Source organism: Hyperolius riggenbachi, chromosome 2 (genome assembly GCF_040937935.1).
Source record: "Hyperolius riggenbachi isolate aHypRig1 chromosome 2, aHypRig1.pri, whole genome shotgun sequence".
NCBI classification, from domain to species: Eukaryota; Metazoa; Chordata; class Amphibia; order Anura; family Hyperoliidae; genus Hyperolius; species Hyperolius riggenbachi.
In genome coordinates this window covers 67,024,859-67,050,049 of record NC_090647.1, presented here as the reverse complement: position 1 = coordinate 67,050,049, position 25,191 = coordinate 67,024,859, and the positions used below count along the sequence as shown (strand labels likewise).

The 25,191-nt window shown below is 44.6% G+C and overlaps 1 protein-coding gene across 2 annotated transcripts in view; it reads right to left on the bottom strand.

Moving 5' to 3' along the window:
* The window catches only part of DYNC2H1 (dynein cytoplasmic 2 heavy chain 1), a 508,393-nt gene that overhangs the window by 319,240 nt on the left and 163,962 nt on the right, over positions 1-25,191 (bottom strand). The window contains exons 45-51 of one of the 2 annotated variants that reach the window (XM_068266870.1): positions 24,118-24,262; positions 23,339-23,441; positions 15,758-15,925; positions 9,270-9,400; positions 5,850-6,098; positions 4,203-4,311; positions 1,476-1,589 (exon numbers count right to left, since the gene is read on the bottom strand). In XM_068266870.1, the coding sequence (XP_068122971.1) occupies positions 1,476-1,589; positions 4,203-4,311; positions 5,850-6,098; positions 9,270-9,400; positions 15,758-15,925; positions 23,339-23,441; positions 24,118-24,262 (1,019 nt within the window). The remainder of the gene's footprint in view (positions 1-1,475; positions 1,590-4,202; positions 4,312-5,849; positions 6,099-9,269; positions 9,401-15,757; positions 15,926-23,338; positions 23,442-24,117; positions 24,263-25,191) is intronic. The other variant, XM_068266871.1, reaches the window with a different exon arrangement.

The following is a 25,191-nucleotide window of genomic DNA, read 5'->3' as shown; positions in this document are numbered from 1 at the left end:
ACCACCATGAGTTGCAAAATCAATGCAAATTTTCTGAGAGAAAAATCTGACACAAAACGCACAAGTGGAAACCTAGCCTTAAAGGGAACCTGAAGTTATATACTGTATCAGCAGCTGTCTGTTACAACTGAATGTGCAAGGTAATGTTTCCCTATGGCTCAAGTGGTTTATATTACAGTTTAACAGTGTGCTGACCAGGAAGCTGTTATGGGGTAAAGGGCATTTTTAAAATGGAGGACGGAGAATTCCATTGATTACAGTGGACAAATGGGACGCAGGAGAGGAGAGAAGGATTGAGTAGTAGACTACACGGGAAGGTAAGTATGACCTGTGTATGGTTATTTTGACTTTTTCTTTTCAGTTCAGGTTCTCTTTAAAGTGCACCTGAACTCAGAACTTCCTCTCTGCTCTGAAAGATATGCAACAGCATAATAACCTTTAAAGAAAAAACATTTCTTTGTTTCAGCTGATACAGATTCTACAATAAATTTGCAGTGTCTACGTCCTGCTTTCGGTTAAGCCGACATAGGGTTAACATCCTGTGTTTACAAATTAGTTGCTCTGCCACGGCAGTCAGCTGTCAGAGAGGAGTTCAACACAATCTCTCTAGTCCCAGAATCCCACCAGGCCCTCCAAAGTATTCTTCAAGCTTTATTAACAAATCAGAGCCACCCTGGACCGCTTTATCAAGGACAGACAAACGTCTCCAGAAAATGTGCACAGTGTGTGCGGTGGCTGCTGCTGGACATAGTGCCTGGTGGCTCCAAAACACTGAATCTGTGACTAAAGCTTGAAGCTGGGATTTGGTTGTGTCACACTGCTTGGCAGTGCCATGTGACTTTCAGGCAGGGGTCACACTTATCGGCTTTCGTGCACGTTTTCTGCACAGAAAAACTGATCTCAACTGAGTACTCATGTTAATCAATGGGCTAGGTCACACTTGAATGCAGTAATCAACAAGAAAGCAATCCATGATCTACATATCATGACAATTAAACACCAATGAGATAAAAAATGGTAATTTATTCAAGGACGTATCCCAAAGTTAATAAAAACAAACGTACTGCGAAACTGGCACAGGGGTAAAGGGATTCAAAATACATAAATATGTACACATATAATAATAATAATATTATAGACTCAGACAAGTAAGTATACCCAAACTGCAATCATCCATACCACAATGATATTGTCGCAATCAATTTGCACACAATTGATCTCCAGTTCTAATAAATACCACAAATAACAATCTACCTGTGGAATACAGGGATGGACAGATGGTAGATTGTTCTCTATAAATTACATTAACTGCTGTAAGGCAGGGGTCCCATTTGTCTATGAGTTTTCTGAAAAGTGCAGAAAACTGAAAGACAAGCGTGACCTTTGCCTCAGTAAGAGCATCTGAAGCATAAACCAATGCCGGAGTGCGAATCCTGTTTGTCTTTGTTCTCATGAATGGACGTTGTCTTACTTACTGGAGGTAAAATAAGCAAACACGGGTCCGGTAAAACCATCTTCTGATGCCTGGTCCTTCAGTGGAGACAGCAACGGCTCCAACTCCTCCAAAGAATACAAGCCCGGCACTTCTCCTGAGGAGGATCACAAGATAAGATAAAGCACTTGCACCTGCGCTTGTGCGGAACACTCCCGGCCACACACTTATAGATTTGCAGCAGATTCGACCATCAGATAGATTTCTGTCAGATGCCTTTCAAGTTGAATCTGACAGGAATCTATCTGATGTGTGGCACACACTAGGAACAGATTTCCAATAGATTTCAGAATGAAAAGCATCTAAATGCATTATTGGACCATTAGATCCAATGCAACTCTATGGGCCATCAATCTGCTGCCAGCAGCAGATCGACCTAGATTTTCCATCCTGTCAGATTTATCAAATTGATCGAAATCAATCGAAATCATCCGCAGATCGATCAATAGATTTGATATAATCAATTTTCGATCAACTGCTGAAATCGATAAGTATATGGGCCCCTTAAGAGTGTGATAGAGGAGGATACTATGCAAGCCAAGTATGAGTGGAAGCTTGCTTACATTATTATAATTTAGCATTTATATAGCGCTGACATCTTCCTCAGTGCTGTACAGAGTATATTGTCTTGTCACTAACTGTCACTCAGAGGGGCTCACAATCTAATCCCTACCATAGTCCCTACCTGGCTGAGATTCGAACCAGGGACCCAGCGCTGCAAGGCGAGAGCTCTAACCACTACATCACTGTGCTGCCCTTACATGTATATATGTAACACACAGCTATTCCACAGGGCTTCTAAGTGAGAATGTAAAATGCGAGTGTCCATCTTTGCTGCTAAACGATGGACTACCGGTAGTTCGGGAGTGGAAAATGAATGACAAGCTCCTACACTGTGCAGCTTATTACTCGTGCAGCAGGAGTAGAAGCGTCTACATTGCTCGTGTTCCACAGATTCCAGGCTGGCAAATAAACGTCACACCAGCTGCAGTCAGTTGCGGCAATACATAGCTGGCTGCACGCTGTCATGAAAAGATACTTTTAACTAACGTTAAATGACAAAAATTCTTGTGGAGCCCTGATTTGTGTTTGCAGCGATTTCCAATTAAAGGTAATTCAACAATTAAAACTGTGATTCACTTTAATTGCACATATGGCATAGCTCTCCATGTGCCACTCATAGCAAGGGAGAAGAGGATTATCCAGGTGAAGAACCCCCCCCCCCCCCGGATTATTTCCTAATTGCAACGCTAAGCATCTGCAGTAAAAACGTTAAATGAAAGGGTACGTCAAGGCAGGAAAAACAAGATAGTGGCGTCAATTCTGGTAGAAATGTGAGGTCAATATTTTTTTGTAGGTAAAATACCTCAGGCGGTATTTTCCTCTTTTTTAGCAATTCTGAAAGATTTGTCTCCATTTCCGAACATGAGGTGAAACATGAGGTAAAACATGAGGTATTTCAGTGGTAAGCATGCAGTAAATAAATAATAATCTTTAATTGTCTTCCATAAGTTAGGATAGCCTTTGGAAGATTTTTTTTTTTTTTGAGGAGGGAAGGCGTATTCGATTATGTAACAGCCTATGAAAAGTATATTTATAGGCATTACTTATAAAAAAAATTCAGTAAATATTTGGAGTTTTATTTCCACTATTCTTTTCTATTACACAGACTGAATAGGAACTCCACTAAAACAGCAATAGGCACTCCACTAAAACCTGCAAAATGCATACAAATCGACTTTACCTCCAGGTACAGGCAGGTCTTAAAGGGAACCTTAACTGAACGGGGGGGGGGGGGGGGGGGGGAAGGGTAAAGAGTTTTTAATTACCTGGGGCTATTACCAGCCCCCTGCAGCAGTCCTGTGCCCTCGGAGCCGCTCTGGAATACTCCAGGCCCCGCCTGTCAAACTTTTTACTATGCAATAAAAGTTTAAGAGCTATTTAATACATATATTGTGTGGTGCCGATCCTTTGTGGATTATACCCCGCTGTCACTTAGTTTTGTTTTTGACGACTCACCAGTCGGCCGGCCGCCATGCGTATTATTGGACGCATTCCCTACTGCAATTAGAACTGTTGCGGACCGCAACGCGTACAAAGATACGCATTTCCACATATCTACGCGTGCTTATTTTTGTACGCGTTGCTATCCGCAACAGCGCTAATTTCAGTAGGGGATGTGTCCAATAATACGCATGACTGGTGAGTCGTCAAAAACGAAACTAAGTGACAGCAGGGGACCGGAGGATTTCAGAGCGGCTCCGAGGGCACAGGACTGCTGCAGGGGGCTGGTAATAGCCCCAGGTAATTGAAACTCTTTACCCCCCGTTCAGTTAAGGTTCCCTTTAAACTGATTGGTAAATTATGTGCTAACATGCCCCCTAATTTCCATGAGAATATCTATTTTCTGTAAAATTAATGCAAATTACCTCACAAATTACCTCATAATTTACCTCAGGATGTAAAACATGACTAAAACCTACCAGAATTACCTAAATGTCATTACCTCACATGTGGTAATTTGTTTGATAACCCTAAAAGAATTGAGGCCAATGAAAGAACAAATGTAAAAAAGGAAAGTTGTAAAGCCAAGTAAAATGGAAACAGGAAGTATACGGTGAGAGTGGCACCCAGCCTTGCCACAGAGAGGATACAGTCACCCCGCAGCCAGGTGCTGACAGATTGCTCAGTAAACATCGAGTGACAGTACCTGATGACAGCAAGCTGTTGATCATTTCTAAGAATGTTGGATGGACAAACTGATAGTCTTCAAGGAGTAGCACTACTTGCTGCCCTTCGATGCCAGCCATCTGCATGACCTGAAGACAAAGGGAGTCTGGTGAGATCATCCAGGCAGCAAAGATAATTGCGCACATTCAAATGAAAGACAACAAGGAGGAAGCTCAATGCAAACAACTGCTGTGGCTGAGGGCTTTAGAGCTGTTTTTTCCTTGCTATGTAAACTAGAGTCATACGCACTACAAATCTGTCTGATTACCCACAACAAATGACAAGGAGCTTGCATATGCCAGAGCAGCTGCTAAAGAGGAAGAGCCAGATTTTAATGACAAACGCAGTCATTGGCTCTTTGCTGACTGGAATGTTAAAACTTCTGGATGCCTGGAGAGTGTTTACAGACTACTATGTATTATTGTTAATGTAATGTTCTGCATGAACCTCACTTTCTTATGTGTTGCTGCGATATCAGATATTAGTGGTGTCCTGTGACGGGGATTACAGCTGTTACTGCTCCTGAATGGCGGCACAATCTACTTGTTTCTTTGTGACCGGTACAGTTTCCAGGCATGGTACAGGCAGTGGCATAGCTATAACGGGGCAAGGGGAGACATGTGTCCTCAGGCACAACACTCTGACGGTACTCAGAACCCCTACGTGCGAAAGTTACTATGCAATACACATTTGATTTTCCAGTTTTTTGAATGAAAAAGATCGATTGTACAGAAAATTCAAACATTTTTTTTTCGATTGAAAATTTGAGACATCTGATCACTGGCCACTGTGTAAAATTTTATTAAACTTTTAAGAAAAATTGAATAGTGTATGGTGGATTAGTTTGATATTTGAAACAATACACTCAATGAACACATTGACTGAATTTAAAAAGAATTAAAAGGAAAAATTGTATGGTGTACGCCCACTTCTCCTGCCTGTGTGATATAAAATTACTGTAATCATTTTTTTGTACTGAGATCAGAGGCGTAACTTATGGGGTTGGCAGCCCCTGCAGTGACAGTGGGGACCAGGGCCAAGTGGGGCTTAATGTGTTCTTCTCTTTTCTTTCTTTTGATACATGCCCCCCTGGAGCATGTGTTGTTGCAGTTACACTTGTTATGGGCCGGAGTAGCTATGGTGGATGCACTGTTACAGGCCAGAGGAGCCATGGCAGATGCAGTGTTGTGGGAGGGAGGAGCCATGGTGGCTGCAATATTATGGATGGGAGTCGCCATGGTGACTGCACTGTTCTGGGTGGGAGGAATCATAGTGGCTGCACTATTATGGGTGGCGGTGGTAGCCACACTTATAATATTTCCTTGGCTGATATGCCCCTGGCTCTGGGACCACATGGGGAGAGAGTGTATGAAGACAGGTGGGGCCATATCAAAGTTTATACGATGGCCCCTTTGGTTTTGAGTTTTGCTCTCACTGAAGAACCCCATTAATGTATATAAACAGGCACTCAAAACCCACCCCCTTGTAACTCTCCTGCCCATCTTCCATAGCGCTATAGATTCATACTTTGAATCAGTAAATTTGTCATAATGAGAAAAACACTTTAGAAATAAAATGGAATTGATCAATAAATAATCACGTGAGTATACTTGCTAACAATGCTCACCTGCTTCAGATCGTTCTTGAACTGTTTGAGCTCATAACCTCTGGAGATCTTGGGTGTGACAAGTACGGCGCCGTGCATGTGACTGACGAGTGAGGTAACAGTTCTGCGACCGACACCGCTGCGTCCAGCCAGGAGAATGGAGCCACCAGGGAGGCTCAGCATGCGGTCTACACGGGAGATGTAGTCCAAAACTTCATGAAAGAGGAGAATATCCAACTCCCGGTTATCCCGACTGAACTGAATGATGCCCTGAAAGATTGGCAAAACACAGAAGATGTACTCAGTCAATGGAACAGCTCGGTGAGCAGAACCTAGTATATGGTCACTGACTGTAACTACTAACTTCAACTCCAGGCAAAGCTCAATAGCATATGATAACTTAGCAAACAGATTGCCTAAGCTTACTTTTTAAGTGCAACAAGGCATCTTCAGCTGATAACGCTTTTCTTTAAACAGCTATAGAATAGTCAAGTGCCAGTGCCCAATTTATATAATGCAACTGAAATCGAGTGCTGTGCTATGTAACAGCCAAACTGTAGAATACGATAGTAATTGGCATTCAGCAACATGCCCACCAGGGCTATGGTGTCGGTACAAAAATCATCCGGCACCTCAGTTTAAGAAACCTCCAACTTCAGGTATCTAAAATTATTTCAACTTGCAGGGCTATGGAGTGGGTACGAAAATCATCCGACTCCTCAGTTTATGCAACTACCGACTCTAGGTACCCAAAATTGCTTCGACTCAGACTCCACAGATCTTGCAGGGGTATGGAGTGGGTACAAAAATCATCAGACTACGACTACTCAGTTTATATAACTACTGACTGACTCTAGGTACCCAAAAATAGCTCAAACTCCTCGACTCCACAGCCCTGTTTCCCCACAGTGCATAGACTCAGTGCAAGGGTTATGACAATGGTAGGTGAGTATCAGTCAGTTTACAGGTTGGTGGTAAGCATCCTTTTAGGAGGGCTGGTGTCAACAGATAGGGAAGAGGGAGGTTAGATTTACCAGCTAGGGTTAGGGGGACAGGCATGAGGAAAGAGTTTAGGTTATAAAAGGGGTTACCGTATGCATCAGAAAGGATAACTGCATTGGTTAGGTATAGACGAATAAAAAAAAGCCAAAAAACACTGACAAAAGGTCCCTCACAAAGTCAATAGCAGAGTATCATTAAACATAATATACCGATATCCTATCTCTCCCCAGGACCTCAGGTCCAAATTCAGTGGCACCAGAATTAAGAATACCCCAGCCAAAATATGTTCTGCTTCATATATAAACTAGAGAGCATTCACACTTAAAGGGTAAAATAAGATCTTCTTTCCTTGAGTTCAATATTATTATATTAGAATCCTTTGCACCTAAAAGGAGTTTCACAATAGATTAATTCAAGGCCCTTCCATGAGACGAGGCAAGGTGGCAACAATTAGTTTTAATGTGACACATTTTTTTATTATTATTTGTTTATACACTAACATCTTCTGTAGCACTTTTACAGAGTATATTGTTTTGTCACTAACTGTCCCTCAGAGGGCTCACAATCAACTGTAATCCTTACCATATGTCCACCATAGTCTAGTGCCAATATTAAGGGGAAGCCAATTAACTTATCTGTATGTTTTGGGGACATGGGAGGAAACTGGAGCGCCTCGAGGAAACCCACACACACAGGGAGAACATACAAACTCTGCAGATAGTGCCATAGCTTGAATTCAAACCAGGAACCCAGCACTGCAAGGCGAGAGAGCTAACCCCACCACTCTGCTGCCCTTGGTCAATACCAATAATTTCCATGTTGAATGTTTAGTTTAGGGTTAGAAAGTTGCCATTGGTAGTACCTGGAGCTCATTAGTGCCATCCTTAGTACGTGTGAGTGTTGGAAGAGGTATTTTAAAGCTGTTTTTGGGCAGCAAAACAAGCCTAGAACTATCCCCAATTGTATGTTTAACCTCTACATTTCCCCCATGAAAGGAAGACTGAACTGATTTCTGACAGATGCAGAACTATCATCTTCAGTAGCTGCTAATTTTGTACAATGCAGCCGTTCATGATCATATCACACTACTCTGCAGCTGCAGAGACATGTACTGTAAATACACAAATCTGTAATGTGTTAAAAACGAGGCCTGGATTAATACCATAATTCCATCACTGCTGCACAGCAAGCTCTCCCAGCTACACATACCTGAATCCATCTGCAAATGGATAACCGATTTCTTAACCGACAGAAGACAGCGTGTTAGACTTGGTAAACTCACATCAAGCTCTCTGACAGTCAGTACTGGTGCACCCCAGGGCTGTGTGCTTTCCCCGCTGCTCTACTCACTTTACACCAATGACTGCATCTCCACAGATCCATCTGTTAAGGTTCTGAAGTTTGCAGACGACACAACAGTAGTTGGTCTTATACAAAACGGGGACGAGTCTGCATACAGGCATGTGGTGGGACAGCTTTCATCCTGGTGCAGCAGCAACAACTTGGAACTAAATGCTCTCAAAACCATGGAGATGATAATAGACTTTAGCAGATATCCCCCCTAGCACCTCCCCTTAACCATAAATGGATCCACAATAACCCAGGTAGATTCAAGTTTCTTGGGTCCACGATCTCAAACGACCTAAAATGGGACAACAACACTGCCACTATTGTCAAGAAAGCGCAAAAGAGGATGTACCATCTACGGCAGCTGAAAAAGTTTGGCCTACCCTTAAAATCTAATGGTGCAGTTCTACACTGCAATCCTCGAATCCACCATAATATCATCTATGACTGTATGGATCGGCTCCTGCTCAGCATTAGAAAAGGGGAGGCTGCAGCGCATCATCCGAACAGCGGAAAGGATAATTGGCTGTAGCTTACCTTCCCTGCAGGATCTTTACACTAGCAGGTGCAGAAAGAGTGACCAAAATTGCCTCTGACCCCTCTCACCTAGCTCACTCCATCTTCCAGCGCATGCCTTCAGGAGTAAGATTCTGGTCAATCGCTACCAAAACCTCTAGACACAGGAACAGCTTTTCTCCTCAGGCGGTAGCCATACTTAATGCTGAACCACGCTAGAGCTCCTAGGACTTGAAAGTAATCATCACAGAACTGAAAATGAACCATTCTCACATTGCTTACTGCCACTATACTTATAATGTCCTTGACTTGTAATATACACACTGTCTTGTCCTTGTATTGTTTTTGTTTGTGTTTGTTAAGCAACTGCCAAGACAAATTCCTTGTAGGTGCAAACTTACTTGGCGAAAATAAATGGATTCTGATTCTGAACAATAAGCAATCGACATGGCCAACCGCATCATTCTCCCCACTCACCATGCTCACAAACCATGCAAAAATCAACACGTCTTTATGCTCAGGAATATTTTCAGAAGAGGACATTAAGCTAGTATGTGTTGAAATCGCACCACTCACTTTCTTGATGACGTCTTTGAAGTCTGTAGAGTTGAGCCTCCCGAGTGGCCGCCCATGTGGCGGTAAAGGCTGGCCAGGAGCGAGGACAGATCCCGCCTCATGCAGGGCTCCCCATGTCACATGGAACGATTCTGAAAGATTACAGCACAAATATGAGAACATGCAGCTCTGATTCATCCATACTTCACAGTGCACACAGGGGCAAATGTTACCTAGGAGGACAGAATGGGGTCACCTGTCATACAGGACAGCATAGGGGCTCATGTTACCTAGGAGGAAAGAATGGGGTCACCTGTCATACAGGTCAACATAGGGGCTCATGTTACCTAGGAGGACAGAATGGGGTCACCTGTCATACAGGACAGCATAGGGGCTCATGTTACCTAGGAGGACAGAATGGGGTCACCTGTTATACAGGACAGCATAGGGGCTCATGTTACCTAGGAGGAAAGAATGGGGTCACCTGTCATACAGGACAGCATAGGGGCTCATGTTACCTAGGAGGACAGAATGGGGTCACCTGTCATACAGGACACCATAGGGGCTCATGTTACCTAGGAGGAAAGAATGGGGTCACCTGTCATACAGGTCAGCATAGGGGCTCATGTTACCTAGGAGGACAGAATGGGGTCACCTGTCATACAGGACAGCATAGGGGCTCATGTTACCTAGGAGGACAGAATGGGATCACCTGTTATACAGGACAGCATAGGGGCTCATGTTACCTAGGAGGACAGAATGGGGCCACCTGTTATACAGGACAGCATAGGGGCAAATGTTACCTAGCAGGACAGAATGGGGTCACCTGTCATACAGGACAGCATAGGGGCTCATGTTACCTAGGAGGAAAGAATGGGATCACCTGTTATACAGGACAGCATAGGGGCTCATGTTACCTAGGAGGACAGAATGGGATCACCTGTCATACAGGACAGCATAGGGGCTCATGTTACCTAGGAGGAGAGAATGGGATCACCTGTCATACAGGACAGCATAGGGGCTCATGTTACCTAGGAGGACAGAATGGGGTCACCTGTCATACAGGACAGCATAGGGGCTCATGTTACCTAGGAGGACAGAATGGGGTCACCTGTCATACAGGACAGCATAGGGGCTCATGTTACCTAGGAGGACAGAATGGGGCCACCTGTTATACAGGACAGCATAGGGGCAAATGTTACCTAGCAGGACAGAATGGGATCACCTGTCATACAGGACAGCATAGGGGCTCATGTTACCTAGGAGGACAGAATGGGGTCGCCTGTCATACAGGACACCAAAGGGGCTCATGTTACCTAGGAGGAAAGAATGGGATCACCTGTCATACAGGACAGCATAGGGGCTCATGTTACCTAGGAGGACAGAATGGGGTCACCTGTCATACAGGACAGCATAGGGGCTCATGTTACCTAGGAGGACAGAATGGGGTCACCTGTCATACAGGACAGCATAGGGGCTCATGTTACCTAGGAAGACAGAATGGGGTCACCTGTCATACAGGACAGCATAGGGGCTCATGTTACCTAGGAGGACAGAATGGGGCCACCTGTCATACAGGACAGCATAGGGGCTCATGTTACCTAGGAGGAAAGAATGGGATCACCTGTCATACAGGACAGCATAGGGGCTCATGTTACCTAGGAAGACAGAATGGGGTCACCTGTCATACAGGACAGCATAGGGGCTCATGTTACCTAGGAGGACAGAATGGGGCCACCTGTCATACAGGACAGCATAGGGGCTCATGTTACCTAGGAGGACAGAATGGGGTCACCTGTCATACAGGACAGCATAGGGGCTCATGTTACCTAGGAGGAAAGAATGGGATCACCTGTCATACAGGACAGCATAGGGGCTCATGTTACTTAGGAGGACAGAATAGGGTCACCTGTCATACAGGACAGCATAGGGGCTCATGTTACCTAGGAGGAAAGAATGGGGTCACCTGTCATACAGGACAGCATAGGGGCTCATGTTACCTAGGAGGAAATAATGGGATCACCTGTCATACAGGACAGCATAGGGGCTCATGTTACCTAAGAGGACAGAATGGGGTCACTTGTCATACAGGACAGCATAAGGGCTCATGTTACCTAGGAGGACAGAATGGGGTCACCTGTCATACAGGACAGCATAGGGGCTCATGTTACCTAAGAGGACAGAATGGGGTCACTTGTCATACAGGACAGCATAAGGGCTCATGTTACCTAGGAGGACAGAATGGGGTCACCTGTCATACAGGACAGCATAGGGGCTCATGTTACCTAGGAGGACAGAATGGGGTCACCTGTCATACAGGACAGCATAGGGGCTCATGTTACCTAGCAGGACAGAATGGGATCACCTGTCATACAGGACAGCATAGGGGCTCATTTTACCTAGGAGGACAGAATGGGGTCACCTGTCATACAGGACAGCATAGGGGCTCATGTTACCTAGGAGGACAGAATGGGATCACCTGTTATACAGGACAGCATAGGGGCTCATGTTACCTAGGAGGACAGAATGGGGCCACCTGTCATACAGGACAGCATAGGGGCTCATGTTACCTAAGAGGACAGAATGGGGTCACTTGTCATACAGGACAGCATAAGGGCTCATGTTACCTAGGAGGACAGAATGGGGTCACCTGTCATACAGGACACCATAGGGGCTCATGTTACTTAGGAGGACAGAATAGGGTCACCTGTCATACAGGACAGCATAGGGGCTCATGTTACCTAGGAGGACAGAATGGGGTCACCTGTCATACAGGACACCATAGGGGCTCATGTTACCTAGGAGGAGAGAATGGGATCACCTGTCATACAGGACAGCATAGGGGCTCATGTTACCTAGGAGGACAGAATGGGGTCACCTGTCATACAGGACAGCATAGGGGCTCATGTTACCTAGGAGGAAAGAATGGGGTCACCTGTCATACAGGTCAGCATAGGGGCTCATGTTACCTAGGAGGACAGAATGGGGTCACCTGTCATACAGGACAGCATAGGGGCTCATGTTACCTAGGAGGACAGAATGGGATCACCTGTCATACAGGACAGCATAGGGGCTCATGTTACCTAGGAGGAAAGAATGGGATCACCTGTCATACAGGACAGCATAGGGGCTCATGTTACCTAGGAGGACAGAATGGGATCACCTGTCATACAGGACAGCATAGGGGCTCATGTTACCTAGGAGGACAGAATGGGGTCACCTGTCATACAGTACAGCATAGGGGCTCATGTTACCTAGGAGGAAAGAATGGGATCACCTGTCATACAGGACAGCATAGGGGCTCATGTTACCTAGGAGGAAAGAATGGGGTCACCTGTCATACAGGACAGCATAGGGGCTAATGTTACCTAGGAGGACAGAATGGGGTCACCTGTCATACAGGACAGCATAGGGGCTCATGTTACCTAGGAGGAAAGAATGGGATCACCTGTCATACAGGACAGCATAGGGGCTCATGTTACCTAGCAGGACAGAATGGGGTCACCTGTCATACAGGACACCATAGGGGCTCATGTTACTTAGGAGGACAGAATAGGGTCACCTGTCATACAGGACAGCATAGGGGCTCATGTTACCTAGGAGGACAGAATGGGATCACCTGTCATACAGGACAGCATAGGGGCTCATGTTACCTAGGAGGAAAGAATGGGATCACCTGTCATACAGGACAGCATAGGGGCTCATGTTACCTAGGAGGACAGAATGGGATCACCTGTTATACAGGACAGCATAGGGGCTCATGTTACCTAGGAGGAAAGAATGGGATCACCTGTCATACAGGACAGCATAGGGGCTCATGTTACCTAGGAGGACAGAATGGGGTCACCTGTCATACAGTACAGCATAGGGGCTCGTGTTACCTAGGAGGAAAGAATGGGATCACCTGTCATACAGGACAGCATAGGGGCTCATGTTACCTAGGAGGAAAGAATGGGGTCACCTGTCATACAGGACAGCATAGGGGCTAATGTTACCTAGGAGGACAGAATGGGGTCACCTGTCATACAGGACAGCATAGGGGCTCATGTTACCTAGGAGGAAAGAATGGGATCACCTGTCATACAGGACACCATAGGGGCTCATGTTACTTAGGAGGACAGAATAGGGTCACCTGTCATACAGGACAGCATAGGGGCTCATGTTACCTAGGAGGACAGAATGGGATCACCTGTCATACAGGACAGCATAGGGGCTCATGTTACCTAGGAGGAAAGAATGGGATCACCTGTCATACAGGACAGCATAGGGGCTCATGTTCCCTAGGAGGACAGAATGGGATCACCTGTTATACAGGACAGCATAGGGGCTCATGTTACCTAGGAGGAAAGAATGGGATCACCTGTCATACAGGACAGCATAGGGGCTCATGTTACCTAGGAGGACAGAATGGGGTCACCTGTCATACAGTACAGCATAGGGGCTCATGTTACCTAGGAGGAAAGAATGGGATCACCTGTCATACAGGACAGCATAGGGGCTCATGTTACCTAGGAGGAAAGAATGGGATCACCTGTCATACAGGACAGCATAGGGGCTCATGTTACCTAGGAGGAAAGAATGGGGTCACCTGTCATACAGGACAGCATAGGGGCTCATGTTACCTAGGAGGAAATAATGGGATCACCTGTCATACAGGACAGCATAGGGGCTCATGTTACCTAGGAGGAAAGAATGGGGTCACCTGTCATACAGGACAGCATAGGGGCTAATGTTACCTAGGAGGACAGAATGGGGTCACCTGTCATACAGGACAGCATAGGGGCTCATGTTACCTAGGAGGAAAGAATGGGATCACCTGTCATACAGGACAGCATAGGGGCTCATGTTACCTAGCAGGACAGAATGGGGTCACCTGTCATACAGGACACCATAGGGGCTCATGTTACTTAGGAGGACAGAATAGGGTCACCTGTCATACAGGACAGCATAGGGGCTCATGTTACCTAGGAGGAAAGAATAGGGTCACCTGTCATACAGGACAGCATAGGGGCTCATGTTACCTAGGAGGAGAGAATGGGATCACCTGTCATACAGGACAGCATAGGGGCTCATGTAACCTAGGAGGAAAGAATGGGGTCACCTGTCATACAGGACAGCATAGGGGCTCATGTTACCTAGGAGGAAAGAATGGGGTCACCTGTCATACAGGACAGCATAGGGGCTCATGTTACCTAGGAGGACAGAATGGGGTCACCTGTCATACAGGACACCATAGGGGCTCATGTTACCTAGGAGGACAGAATAGGGTCACCTGTCATACAGGACAGCATAGGGGCTCATGTTACCTAGGAGGACAGAATGGGGTCACCTGTCATACAGGACAGCATAGAGGCTAATGAGTACAGAAATGGGGTATTCTTTATACTAGAGGACAGAACTGGGACAGGTATGCAGGGCAATAAAAAGTGGGAACATTACAGAGACTGAATGTGGCTTATATTTTATGGGCCCCAGGGGAAGCTTTACATAGGACCCCTTCCCCCAGCACTCTATACATAACAATTGATATGGCGCACCAAAACCTGCTAAGGATAACACAGTGTCAGAGGTGCAAGAAGGGAATGGGGAGCAGCTTGTTAATGATTACTACTATTAATGATTACTACTATTAATGATTACTACTATTAAAAAGCATCTATAGAAGTGATTATTGCCAGCACAGGAGCAATAGAGATCTAATACTGTAGTTGAGGGATGGTCCTTTGGGGCCCCTCTCCCCCAAGGACCCCATTGCAGTCACAACCTCTACATCCCCTATTGCTACATCACTGAATGGGGGGTGGGGACACAATGTGGCACATGTTATACAGGAGAACATAACGGGGGGACAGACTTGGGGCGCTTACTATTGGGTGAACATAAAGGGGGGAAAACATGTTAAAGGTGAACATAAAAGAGCTTGTGTTTCATTTTTATTTTAAATGTCAACTTACATTCAAGTCACGTACTTTTAGCAGCAGTTTTTCTGGTGACAGTAAGTACCTGGATTATTATTATTTTTAATTCGACTATACACAGTACATTGCACGCAGGGGAATTCTGCTCTGAGCATTTTTACGGACTCTTGAAGAAATGTAATTTGATTTGCATTAACATAAGGAAGAGTTAGAAAGGATCACATGACCTTTGGACTAAATCACAAAGTAATTACCCCTTCGCACACTTACACCCTTCGCACACTAACATGCAAATGTTCAAACAAATGCATTCACAGAAATCCCTACGGTCGAGTTAAAAGCAGAAGTCTTAGTACAAAAGAATACATTCTTTTGTGTAGTCATCTACACGGCGCCTAGGTACCCCAGTATTCATAGGTGATCTTGATTTTGGCCCTTTAACATGCATCGTGCCAACATGCAAACACTCACTGCATCAAACCTATCCAAATGGCCACACCCCCTTTAGCAACTCCCTAACATCTCATTTAAATGTCCTAACTTGAGGCCTGAATCTATGAGCTTTTTCTCTGGACTAAGTTGACGTCATACCTGCCATGTTGTCTAGTACATCCGATCCCCAGTCTCCTTGCAGCACTGTTATCAGAATATTGTCAAAGACATTAAGCTCCTTAGAGGTCACGATCCTGTCCCGGAACAGCCTGCGGGCTTCATAAGCCACAATTTCCAGGACGTGGTCTTGAGGTTGTTTTTCAGATGCTAGAAATCCAAAAGACATTTAATTAATGGGGATTCCTAGAGAACCAGACTACTCTGTTTTTCAATCAATTAGAATAGAATAAAACTTACCAAGGAAAGAGAAGCATGAAAGAAGAAATAAAAGTAGGTAAGAAAGAGAGCATTATTATCTGGAAATACAGGCAGAAAAATAAACCTGCAAGCTGTTTTTTGTGCTCAGGTAGACAGTATAGTATATACAGCATAGTTTGAAAATGAATAAACAGTGAAGATGTAACTAAGAAACAGATCACACCTACTTACACTGTTATACATAAAATAATGTTAATGGGGGGGAAATTTGGTCGTTCAAATTTTTTTAGGATTACACCTACTAAGTAAGGTGAAATTCTATTCAATACAGGTAGAGTGGGCGAGAGCAGAGGAGGAGCTAAGGTTTTCAGTGCCAAAAGACCTCCCCCTCTGGACAAAATGGGTGTGGCCATGCATCAGTATGTGGTCGTAGTCATGGGTGGACTTAAATGTACAAATGCTGCTTAGCTAGCCAGATGAGAACCCCCCCCCCCTCCACCCTATAGTTAAACGTGCCTCCTTCCCCCATTCAGGCAGCCAGATGTGCCAAACTTGAAATAGCCAAATGTGCCCCCTTCCCCCCATTTAGATGTGGCCCCAATAGATGGCCCTGCTTTTTCTGCTGCTGTTAACACTTCTGCACTCCCCTGCAGAGGGAGTCCAGCTGCCATGCTGAGCGCCCTCACAGCACTGCGCCCAGGATCATATGTCCCCCCCCTTGCCCACCCATAGCTACGCCTCTGGGCGAGAGGAAATCAGACTGTTGGCGATAAGGACCAGGGTATCTGTGATAAATGCAGGAGAGGTTTCCCACTGCAATAAGGACATTGTTTTGCAACTACATTTTAAAAAGTACAACTGAACTGAGAGGGAATATGGAGTTTGCTGTGTTATTTAATATTAAACAATGCAAATTAGCCTGGCTGTCCTGCAGATCCTGCACCTCTAATGCTGAGAACACACGTTTCGTTTTCCCGCTCCATAGATGCGATCGATTGATAAATTACGTCATGTCCGATATTCCGGTCGATCGTTTTACCGCTTAATTTCTCATAGAAGTGAATGTAAAAAAGATAAGAAAAACGAGCGGAAGATAAGAGAATCAAGCAGAGGATTGAGCGGAGAATCAAGCGGAAAAACGTATTGTGAGTTCCCAGCATAATACATTTATCTATAGACTCTGAACAAGCATGCAAATCATATGTTTCTGACTAAAGCCTGACTAGACCTGTTGCATGCTTCTTCAGATGTGTGATTTAGATAATACTGCAGCCAGATAGATCATCAGGACTGCCATGCAACTGGTATTATTTAACAGGAAGAAAATATGGCAGCCTATATTATTCCTCTCTATACAAAAGGGAGAAACATCAAAACACTCAGCGTTCTTTAACCTCCTGAGCGTTACGCCGCTCAGGAGGTTTTGCTCGTTTCTGTCCCCAGCTAAATTAATTTGATCTATTTGCTCCAAAACGTCTAGCTAGCACTAGGCTAGCTAGTTCACATGTTCGGCACCCCCCGATCCCCGCCTCTCCCCCATCTATACATTACCCAGCCTGGATCCAGCGATCGGCGCAGCCTTCCCGGACAGCTCTGCTCTTCACTATGGGGAGGATCGAACATGACATCATGCCTAGACCCGATCCTCCCCAAAGAGAGACCGGAGCTGTGCAGGGTGGCTGCGCAGATCACTGGAGCCAGGGGAGTAATGTATTAACTGGCTGGATCAGGGGATGCGGGCGATCGGGGGGTGCCGAACAGCCTAGTGCTAGCTAGAAGTTTTGGAGCAAATAGATCAAATTAATTAAGCATGGGGGACTCCTGGGGCCAACCAAGTAGCAGTATGCTCGACACAATACCGCTAAGGAGGTTAAAGAGGAACTGTAGTGAAAATTATGTATATATATTTTTTTTTTTATTTTTTTTTTAATAGAAATGATCTATATATAGTTTTTTTCCCCACAAATTAGGCTCTCTTTGGGTGGTACTTTTTGCTTTGAATTCTTTTATTTTATAAAAAAGGGAAAACATTATTTCTCAGTTTTCAGCCGTTATAGTTTTGAAATAAAACATGCTTCGATACATAAAACCCACACAATGTATGATGATAATATTTTATCTTTAAATAAAGGAGCATTTTTCCATTTAGGGATTTTTAATACTATTTCACTTATTACAAGGCTTCTTTTTGCAAAATTAACAGTAATATACTCTCATGACATACATATTAGAAAAGTCTCTAAGGTAGCTATTTATGTAAAAAAAAAATTCAATGATGTAATTTTTTTCATTTTCTTAACAAGTGTTTTATTTCTGTAACTGTGGGGCAGGGTTGTAAGGGGTTAAAAAAAATACAATTAAAAAAAATAATAATACATTTTCTATGTCAAACAGTATAGTGGTATAATTAGGTGTATTTTTACTTTTTGACCACAAGATGGTGCTACTGAGACCGTATTTCTATTAAAGTGAACCTAAAGCCGGTTAAAAAAATGAGATTAACTCCCCTGGGGCTTCCCTCAGCCCCCTGCAGCCGAACGGTGCCCTCGCAGCTCCGGTCCGATGCTTCTGGACCCACCGGCGACGACTTCCGGTTTGGCCGTCACCGGCCGACAGGCATGGGAACGCGAGTGATTGTTCGCGTTCCCAGCCTGTATATCGCCCCCTATGCTGCTATTGCGGCCAGGAGGTCTGCCTCACCTTATCAAGCTCTTGGAAGACACAGGCATGGTGATCGTGGTTGAGAATAGCTGAATCCTACATCCCGATCACAGATAGAGGGGATAAGGAGGATCATGACGCTCAACCCCCAACCACCATACCAGTCGGTGCAGGATCAGGCAAGCCAGGCCATGGTAGTAGAGAAATGCAAAAAGGATCCGCAAACCAGAACAGGTTGAGGTAAAAAAAGGCTGAAATGTTTATTTGAAAAATCCACAGACAAGGCAATAAAATCACAGGATCAACTAACGCGTATCGGGCCTACCATCTGCCCTTAATCGTACGATTAAGGGCAGATGGTAGGCCCGATACGCGTCCTGTGATTTTATTGCCTTGTCTGTGGATTTTTCAAATAAACATTTCAGCCTTTTTTTTACCTCAACCTGTTCTGGTTTGCGGATCCTTTTTGCATTTCACAGATAGAGGGGGCTGCAACGGTGAAGCGAATGAAAATGGCGTGGGGATCATCAACACAGCAGTAAGGTAAGGTAACAGTATGCTAATCTACACCCCTGATCCGCACGTGAAGTATACAGGGGCGTAGATATATGTGCCAGGGATCCTAAAGTGGTTAATAAAATTGCTTATTGTTTACAATATTTATTTATATATTATTTAGTCAGTGTTTGCCCCTTGTAAATCCTTTCCTCTCCTTGATTTACATTCTGACATGTATCACTGCTAGTGACATCTTTAGTTCTGCCAGATTATCTGTACGGAATGTTCATCTACTGAGAGTTCTACGCACAGAGGGAGATACTGCTTGCTTGGCAGTTGGAAAAAGGCTTTATTTCCCACAATGCAACGAGGTTCAGACTGCAAACTGTCAGGACCATGGTCATGACATCACACTGTGGGAGGGGTTTCACCACAAACATATAGACCCCCCCGATGATCTATTCCAGAAAAGGTAAAGATTTATTATGGGAAAGGGGGGGGGGGGGTATCAGCTACTGATTGGGATGAAGTTCAATTCTGGGTTAAAGTTCCTCTTTAACCACTTTGTCCTCCTTGACGTAGTTCTACATAAAGGAGGACATGTGAGCTCCCGCGGCCAATCGCGCGCGCGCTCCCGGCCGTGGATTCATTAGCCCAGGAATCAATGAATCGGGCCATGGTGCCCGATCACTGATTCCTCTCCCCCGCAGACTGCCTCCTATGTCCCTCTAAGCGTACATGTTACGCTTAGAGTGACGTCAGGTAAACAAACTCGCCATCTTGTGGCCAAAAAGTAAAACTACATCTAAAAGTAAAAAAAATGTTTAAATACACACATATTTACCCAAATCAAATATGATTTACATCCCACCCTCCCAAAAATACCCACATAAAATGTTTAATAAAAAAAAAAATAAAAAAAAAAACATTACAATTAAAAAAACAAAAAAAAAAACACAAATATTTACCTAAGGGTCTACACTTTTTAAATATCTATGTAAAGATGAAATATTTCTATTTTTTTTATAAGCTTGTAAATAGTGATGGATGCAAAACGGAAAAAAATTATCTTTTATTTCCAATTAAAATATTGTCGCCATACATTGTCATAGGGACATAATTTAAACGGTGAAATAACCGGGACAAATGGACAAACACAATACGTGGGTTTTAATTATGTAGGCATGTATTATTTTAAAACTATAATGGCCGAAAACTGAGAAATAATGAATTTTTTCAGTTTTTTTCTTATTCTTACTGTTAAAATGCATTTACAGTAAGGTAGTGCTTAGCAAAATGTACCACCCAAAGCAAGCCTAATTGGTGGCGAAAAAAACAAGATATAGATCAGTTCATTGTGATAAGTAGTGATAAAGTTATAGGCTAATGAATGGGAGGTGAACATTGCTCGGATGCATAAAGTGAAAACGACCGAGGGCTTAAGTGGTTAAAGAGGATCTGCAACGTTTAAAAAATTCCCCTGGGGGGTACTTACCTCGGGAGGGGGAAGCCTCTGGATCCTATTGAGGCTTCCCCCGTCCTCCTGTGTCCCACAGTGGTCTCGCTGCAGCCCACTGAACAGCGGGCATGTAAATATTTACCTTCCCGGCTTCAAAGCAGGCGCAGTTGCGGCTCTCGGCTCGGAATTAGCCGATCCCAGCCGGGTCTGCTCTACGGCCCAGGCGCCGACTGGGATCCACTATTTCTGCCTATTTCCATGTGGAGAGCCGCAACAGCGCCCCCGCTGGAACAGGGAAAGGCACATATTGCAGAGCCAGACAAATTGTCGGCTGCGCATTCACTGGGCTGCAGCGAGACCACTGTGGGACGGAGGAGGCCGGAGGAAGGCTTGATAGGATCCACAGGCTTCCCTCTACCAAGGTGAGTACCCCCCAGGGGAACTTTTTTTTTTTATTACAGTCTCTTTAAGTCCACTGATAGGCAGAAGTTAAAAGTATCACAGGCTGTGAAGAACGGGTACAGCTATGATGAGAATTACCCATAACTAGCAGGAAAATGGTTAAAGTGAACATTGCTGTACACCTGCAGAGCTGTGCTGAGAATAAAGTATTCTGCCAGTAACAGTAAAGCATAGCGTACCGTTGGGGGTACTGCATAAAACCCAATCAGAGTTATCGATGGCAGCTAGCACATCCCAGCTACAGGACTGAGGCTGAGTACACAGCCAGCCATCAGAGGAGAGCCTCTGCATGTCATTGAGAATGAATGCTAATTACTGCTGTACGGCTGCTTCTGAGGCTTCCAGTCCATTTACATTGCATTGCCCCCAACAGAACGCTGAGTTCCCTTTCTGGTGCTGAAGTTTTACAGGTGATGCTCTTCCCCATAAAGCCCATCTGTGAGCGCAGCTGAAAGCATCTCTGTGGGACTGGTGAGACGCTCGCTATATGCGTGACAGCCGTGAAGGCTGGTTTTATGACTCCTCTATTCCAACCTTCAACAAAAGAACGTCAGCAACAGGCTGCAATCCAAACTCGTCCTCTGCCTTTACATGAAAAGGAATGGAAGGATTCCTTATGCAGATATTTTCCTCCACAAAGTATCCCCTGCACTATCACGGACAACAGAGGGACAGACTAACCAAAACAAGTGCAAATGGCCAAATGAAAGATTCTGATTGGCTGCTCAGAACAACTGCACCACTTGTTCACATTTTTATGTCCGATTTTGCTCGCACTGGCCCGGCCGATCTTTCATGTTAGACAGGATTAGAAGTGGATAATCTGAGACGCTACACATAACGACAGACCAGTCTATACATTTGACCCCTGAAGAAGTGAAATTTGACTGAATGGCAACTCTTGTAGCAGAGGAAAAGATATTTATTTCGGTGGTAACCCCCCCCCCCTCCGTTCCTGAGCAACCGTGGCAGCACTGGGCAGGCACAGGACACCTCGCCCCTATGTAGCAACATGGAGCCGCTCTGGCTTTTTCCACCAAGGCCAAACAACTATGTGCTACTGCGCATTTGCACGGCATTGGGCACAGTGTGGCCATGCTCATTAAGAGGTGGGAATGTGGCCACATGTACTCTTTTCGACAAGGCCCTTGCATTGGGATTCAAGAGATCCCAGCGCTGGATTAGTGGAGACGAGGCGGATTATTCAATGGCTTCCCTCTACTGAGCAATTCATCTATTTAGGTGTAACATCTACAGAAGCAGCGGCTGCGGGCACGCTGGGTGTCTCCACAGCCGCCTCGCTTCCCTGCTCTGGGACTTCGCCCGTTCCTCTGGCGTCTAGTACGCCGAGGACGGGGTTGTCCATTGCTCATAGGGTTGCTGTATCGCGCAGGCACGTCCGGAGACAGGACTTTTATGCGGGGAGGAGGCGCGTAAGCTGACCGGCTGGTCGTCTGACGTCAGAGGAGACTCACGGCGTTCAGGATTGGCTGATTGGTGGTGGGCGCAGCCGTGGGGTCTCCTCTGCTTCAAAAGCCTTCAATTTTCACTCGCAAACCTGTCTGCTGTTGCGAATACCTACGTGTTAGCGCTCAGACCTTAGATAGTATCCAATGTGCTTTGATCTGGGAGGAAACCAGGGATTTCACAGAAGACTAGGATTATTGTATTATTGTATATTGATATTCTGTGTATGACTCTGGCTACCCTCTGACCCTGCTCTTGCTAATCGATTCTGTACTTCTGCCCATCTGACTCTGTTGCTGAATTCTGCCTAATATCTCACTACTCTCTTGCCTGTCGATTTTGTACTGTATCTGCCCGCCTGTTACTGATCCTAGCCTGTCTGACCATTCTACTCACCAGTGAGCCCAGTCACTGGTGAGGTGCTCTGTGCTAGTACTTATCAGCTCCTCTGGTGAGATCTAGTCTTCTATTCAGTTACTGTGCACCAATAATGCCCACCAGCTCCTCTGGTGAGGTCTAGCAAAACTATTCAGTTACTGTTGCACCAAGCACTATACACCTTGCTATTCCCTACAACTCATATTAGATTTAGCCAACAGAGGACACATATTGACAGAAAACAAAATGGTGGTGGGTAGAAGGACAACGCCATTACAGCTATACTCCTACTTACTTATTCCACTAACATATAAAGAAAGAGAGCTAAACGCATCTATGCCTGCAATTATACTTCTAGGATCAACATAAGCACATACGTGACACGCACTGATTCCTTCTATCGCATTCATATATAGTGGTAAGAAACAAGTACCTACCTCCAGTTAAGTCGTATCTGAAGAGCCCAAGAATCCACTGTGTCAGGATACACGGTGTGAACAGATAATGGCTGTAATCATCAACTGAGAACTTTGCACGCACCTAAATTCAAACAGAGGGATTAGACAAACTGAGGTTCGGGTGACCATTCATCTAGCATTGTAAGCAGGAGTATATTAAGGATTTTATTTTGCCATCACACCTATGGCTGAAGACTGTAAAATACCAATAGTATTACTATATTGACCCTTTAAGATTAATGCAAAATTGTATCTCTAATCTAGATCAGTTCTAGTTTCCAGGTTTAGGTTATCAGACATATTGAACAATAAATGATAGATGGTGAAAGACCCAAAGGTCAACAGGGCATTAGTACAAGTTTTACATTAGGCCCCGTCAAGCACTCTATAAATAAACAGTAGGAAGAACCAAAAACCTGCCAGGGACAGTCACAGTATCAGGGAAGTGTGAGCAGGGGAGAGGGACAATTTACGAATGATTACCACTATTTAATGCTCATACAGAGATGATCATTACCAGAATAGCACCGATGAACAAATACAGCAGGTGAAGGCGAGTCCCTGGTAGCCTTTTCTGGTCCAGGGATTCCAGTGAGTTGCAACCTCTGTACCTCCCTATTGTTATTCCACTGGTACTTAACAATATGCTAAGGGAGGTGTGATAGCGCATTCAAGACACTTAAAAAACCCAGGTGAGTGTGGACGGGTGTGATGGTGAAATTCCTTACAGCCAGAAGACTATCCAACTAGGTATCTACCTGTTCATAGACCTGAACCATGGACCCTGCTAAATGATGGATCTTTGCTACAGAACTCCACACTGGGTGTTTCATGAGATTCTTCTGAAGGACTGGCTCCAAATATGAGCTGCAAATAGTTTGTAGTTGTTCCCTTTCTGGATAGCTGAAACAAACCAATAAATCAAAATGAGATATTTTGATAAAAGGAACTCTTAACTCCAACAAATGACAACTTCTAATATGTACAAAAATGTCATAAAAAATACAGTTCTGTTTATCGTGATGCTCTGAACAGGTAACAGAAAATTAAGCCATGCATAGTTATAACTTAGAAAAATTGATGTCTATTTAGAATTATGTAAATCAGCTAATCACCTATACCGGCCAACATGACCCTCTGCAAACTTAATAGTGCTTTGAATTATTAGCTCATTTAAGAATTAATAGCCTAGCCTCTTTAGATTTTGTACTGGGGTGTTTTGTAACCGCTTGGATGAGTTGTCACTGCCCCCCTCCCCCGTAGAAACTGCTGCTATACGATCTCATTCCGGTTTGATGTAGTTTAAAAGTGTACCAGAGACGTAGTAAAGATTTGATACTTACCTGGGGCTTCCCGGGTATGCGCAGAAGATGTGCTTATGGGGCAGGATGAAGCCCCAGGTAAATATCAAATATTTACTCTCTGGTTTACAAAAACTGTACATAGTCCAGATGTGGCCTCACAAGTGATTTATACAGAGGGAGTAGTATACTACCATCTCGTGATTGTATTTCCCTTTAATACATTCCAGAACTTAATTTGCTTTAGCAGCTGCTGCTTGGCACTGAATATGGGTGTTAACTTGTCATCAACCAGTATTCCCAAGTCCTTCTCCAAGTCTGATGTTTACGGATTACATCACTTACATTTATATACGTTCAATTTCAACTGCTATCTGTCTGCCCATATAGCCATGCAGCTGAGATCTTATAAAATGTAACAATCAAGCTTAGTATTTATAATTCTGCATAGTTCTGTATCATCTGCAAAGTTGGCAACATTACTCTCTATTCCATCTGCTAAATCATTTATAAATAGATTGAAAGGGATTG